We start from the raw sequence: 3,966 nt of genomic DNA, 5'->3' as shown, positions 1-3,966 counted from the left end.
TATCCTATGTCATAAAAGAGTATGAAAATAAGTACGGCACCCAGGTTTTGTTTCAGTCTGACGGCGTATTGCACTGTAGCGAACGGCAATCGTAGATGCTCGTGCTAAATAGCCAGAACATATGATCAATATTTGACATCTATATAAAGTCATAGCTCCGTAAGCTAGTCTGGGATTTTTAGGAGGGATATAGGTTCCGTCAAGTGTAACCTATAGCGATATGTAAAAAACATTTACATAAATCATAACGCGGGTCGAGTTACCTTCGTATACAGATTACTGTATATCTTTACTTACCTTTGAATGCCTCATCAACATTTGATCGCGAGGTATTCTTACATTATTCAATTGCATAGAGCCATTATCAATGCTGTTATACCCAAATTTATCGCCAATGTCTCCTAGGGTAATTCCAGGTAGAGGAGTATGATCTTCTAGACTACGAACCTGGAGAATGAATAAGTGTGGGCCATAACACTTATTCTGAGTCCACAATTGAGCCATCACAGCAGCATGAGTGGCAGTTTTAGCCACTAAACAAAACATGAATACGTAAATAAGAGACCTAATATTGTTACTTGCGTCATATAAATTTAACTTAGTGATTGCGTTCTCTTCGTTAAAATTGGAGAAGGATAAGATAATGGTATTGATAACTTACATCCACCAGGCCACCATTTTGTAGCCGTTAAAGTAGGAGTATTTAAGATAAATTCTCTAGTTTTCGGGTCATATGTAGCGGTTGTTTCTAATCCTCGAATAAAGGTACCTAATTCCAATACAAGTAAAATACGAATATCCATTTAGCGTTAAGAATAAGAATAAATTGCTTCAATTAATCACGAAACAAGTAAATAAATAAGGGCGATTGTATTATTTTAAGATATCAGATGTTAGAATGCAGTTGTATAGAACTGTATATTTAATCGTAGTTAATTACCGTGACCAAGTTCGGTTTGGCAATAGGTAGCGACGATTTCAAAATTATCAGTTAACGGTAACCATTTCTTTTGTTGTTCAGATGTACCTTGATCCTGCGTTGATATTTTTATGAAGAAAAATTACTTGCTGAGAACTATCATGTTAGCTATTCTATTTTATATTCTAGAATGTGCTAATGCATTAGATTTGCTCGAAACAAATTCGACACGACGTAATAGGATACTGTGCATGCATAGCCGATGTCCAGTGTATATAGAAGCATGATATATACTGTACGTATATATATAAATGGTATAGTACATTGCTGATTTCAAGGTTATATTTAACACGAGCAGCGGCAAATATAGGTATCATCTATTAATTCAAGACTCTGGATGTTATAATCAGCATAATGGTGTCAACATTTATTGTAATGCATAAGTACAGTATACAAATACAATACCTGCAAAGCAGATTTCCACATAGTAAGATGCAGTTCGAAAGGCATCTTCTCTCCTATTGTACTAAAGAATAATATGCAGTATAGAAGTATCGTACTCGATTAGTAATATTATCCATTATTTAATCCAACTAATATCTTCAACATGATATGGTAACTAACTTTTACTTGCAGGCATACAGAAAGCTAGTAGAATTAAGTCGACGTATATCTATAGAGCAATTTTTTTGATCGACGCTATTGCTGTAAGCTTAGAATTAGGTATATATAATTAAGATTACCGAGATCAAGTTTTAAATTGCAGGATTACCTGACAAGCCAGTGGTAATGCATGAAATCATCAACATTGAGTTTATGCTTTCTTAAAATTTTTGCAACTTCTGCTAAACATTGAACACTGCTGCTGTATGTCTCTTCTCGAGTCCAATAATGGCGTTCCAACCATTTAAATGCGGGGTTGTTTAATATCAAAGAAGCTGTAATTATACAATTAATTATCAATGGTGAAAAAAATGAAGATTTTAAACGATTTAATGGATGCATATCCTATACAGCTACGAATATCTTTTACTATTGTCTTGACAAACAGTACCCAATACTGTGAGAATCTTTCATCAGAGTCAGTTACAGTTTATTCTGATCAAAATTGAGTTTTTTTAAGTTTAGAAATGATTTATTCGTTCCACGCATTTATAAACCAAGTACGGGAACCATCATTGTATACAGAGATGAGCAGATTGCCATCTACTAATGTGACTGATATCGTATTAAATACGTGAAGTGCATGTTAAGCAATTAATTCATTTCATTTAATTAGTATGCTTAGTTATTATTTCCCGTAGCTATATAAGAGTATGCACAGTATTCTAGTATACGCGTCAGCATTGACATTGGATAGATTCATGAACTGACAAAGTGCAACATCATGAACATAAAGTACGTACAGTATAGCATTGCAGAACAGTGCTTGAGTATGAACTCTACTTCATACCGGAAATTTGTGCAGAAATTATTTTTCGATGATTACTACCGGTATCCGTATGGTAGTTTTTCTATTGCGTTCAATTTTGCCTTGGGACATTTCCAATATTATTACTCAAGATGTAATATTATTACTGTGCTATTATTTGCAGATTCAATAAATGACGATACTGACTAAGAGAGATTGATCATTTAAGATAAAGTATGAAATGTATTATGGCATCATGGAATCGATATTGGAATCGTTGGTTGATGACGCCATCTTACGCTGCAAGATCGATTTGATCCATTTTGTTTTGAATACAGGTGGTGATTGGATACAATACATAAACCGTGCATAAAAGTACTGAATGATTTTGTTCTCTTGCCAGCTTTATCAAGAAAGCTTACTATCATTTATCTACAACACTCTATTACTTTATGCATAAGCACTATAGCAGAATTGCTCTGATTGTCAATAATAGGCGTGAAATGAACGTCACTGCCCACTGCCTAGTGCTTACAGTATTAGCGCATATTGAATCGAAGGCAGTAATCTGGCTTGACTTACATATCAATTTGCGATTTTTCGTTGCTTCCGACCCTCCATCATAAAATTCTGTCATTTCATTAATAGAAAATGGTGGATTGGATCTCTCCTGGAGCAAATCTAAAACAGTTGTAGTATTTTTAGCCATTCTTTTTCGCTATTTGATTTAGAATAGGCTGAGAGAGTGGAATTTTGACTCCCTTGTCTGAGCTTTAGGCTATGGAAAACTCTGAATGCAAATCTGCCAATCTGGAAGTTCTTTTACCTCTACGACACAAGCTGACTGAATACTGTGCGTACTGTACTGTAAAGTAGTGTACACACTGTACTTCTAACCAATTTTACGGGAAAAGTCGAGAATATCTAGAGAAATAAGAGCCAAATTGGCATTCCTGAGTTAATAGGCTGCAACCAAATATAGAATTGATCGAGTTTGGGCCTGATTTAGCTTATACACTTCTATGTTTTCAGGGTGCCATCGAAAATAATCACACTCAGGATAGTACAGTACTATGTACTGTAAAATAGTGTCCTGTACAGTGTACAGTAGTAGTAGTACTGTAGTACTGTACAGTACAGTGCAGTAGGCAAGTGCTGTACTGTACAGTACTGCTGCGTAGGCGTCTACAATGCTTTCTCAAGAAAAATCGTTACTGGTGTAACCCGTATTACAATGTACTGTAGAAAAATGCCAGAGTTTATATAAATACTTTTGACTTTACGTACTAATATTAGTAACTTTAACACCCTTTATGTAGATTTAAATTACATATTTAAATAAAGCATCTTATTTGCAATAGACTGATACCAAATTTGTCTAATTTGGTGTTGAAATTGTGTTTTTATATAACTTCAATCATCGTAAATTTTTTATGAGACACCCTCAGGGTGTCTAAAGCAAATTCAATTTAAATTTAATAGAGGTGTATAATAAAACTTCACTCCACATCGTGAATGCTTCTTGCTGGAGCGTAACTTCGTAATTTATATCCAGACAAAGTTGCTCATGGGAAACAATTTCTAATCTCTGCATGAATTTTGTACATTAGGCGCAGTTACTAATACTAATACGATA

The 3,966-nt window shown here is 34.4% G+C and overlaps 2 protein-coding genes across 2 annotated transcripts in view; both read right to left on the bottom strand.

Annotated features, from left to right (window-relative positions):
- Positions 1–9: 9 nt before the first annotated feature.
- On the bottom strand, positions 10–803 carry TRIADDRAFT_34407 (uncharacterized protein; the record flags this gene model as incomplete). Its single annotated transcript, XM_002118535.1, has 3 exons — positions 10–210; positions 298–533; positions 662–803. 3 exons carry the CDS (start codon positions 801–803, stop codon positions 10–12), a joined length of 579 nt encoding a protein of 192 aa, XP_002118571.1.
- A 2,980-nt stretch (positions 804–3,783) lies between these two features.
- Positions 3,784–3,966, bottom strand: part of TRIADDRAFT_62598 (uncharacterized protein) — a gene marked incomplete at both ends in the record, with an annotated part of 3,171 nt that continues 2,988 nt past the window's right edge. Inside the window, one exon of the mRNA XM_002118534.1 lies at positions 3,784–3,918. Within this exon, the coding sequence (XP_002118570.1) occupies positions 3,784–3,918 (135 nt within the window). The remainder of the gene's footprint in view (positions 3,919–3,966) is intronic.

This window comes from Trichoplax adhaerens, genomic scaffold (assembly GCF_000150275.1).
Source record: "Trichoplax adhaerens TRIADscaffold_174 genomic scaffold, whole genome shotgun sequence".
NCBI lineage: Eukaryota > Metazoa > Placozoa > Uniplacotomia > Trichoplacea > Trichoplacidae > Trichoplax > Trichoplax adhaerens.
This window is presented reverse-complemented; position numbering and strand designations above follow the sequence as displayed.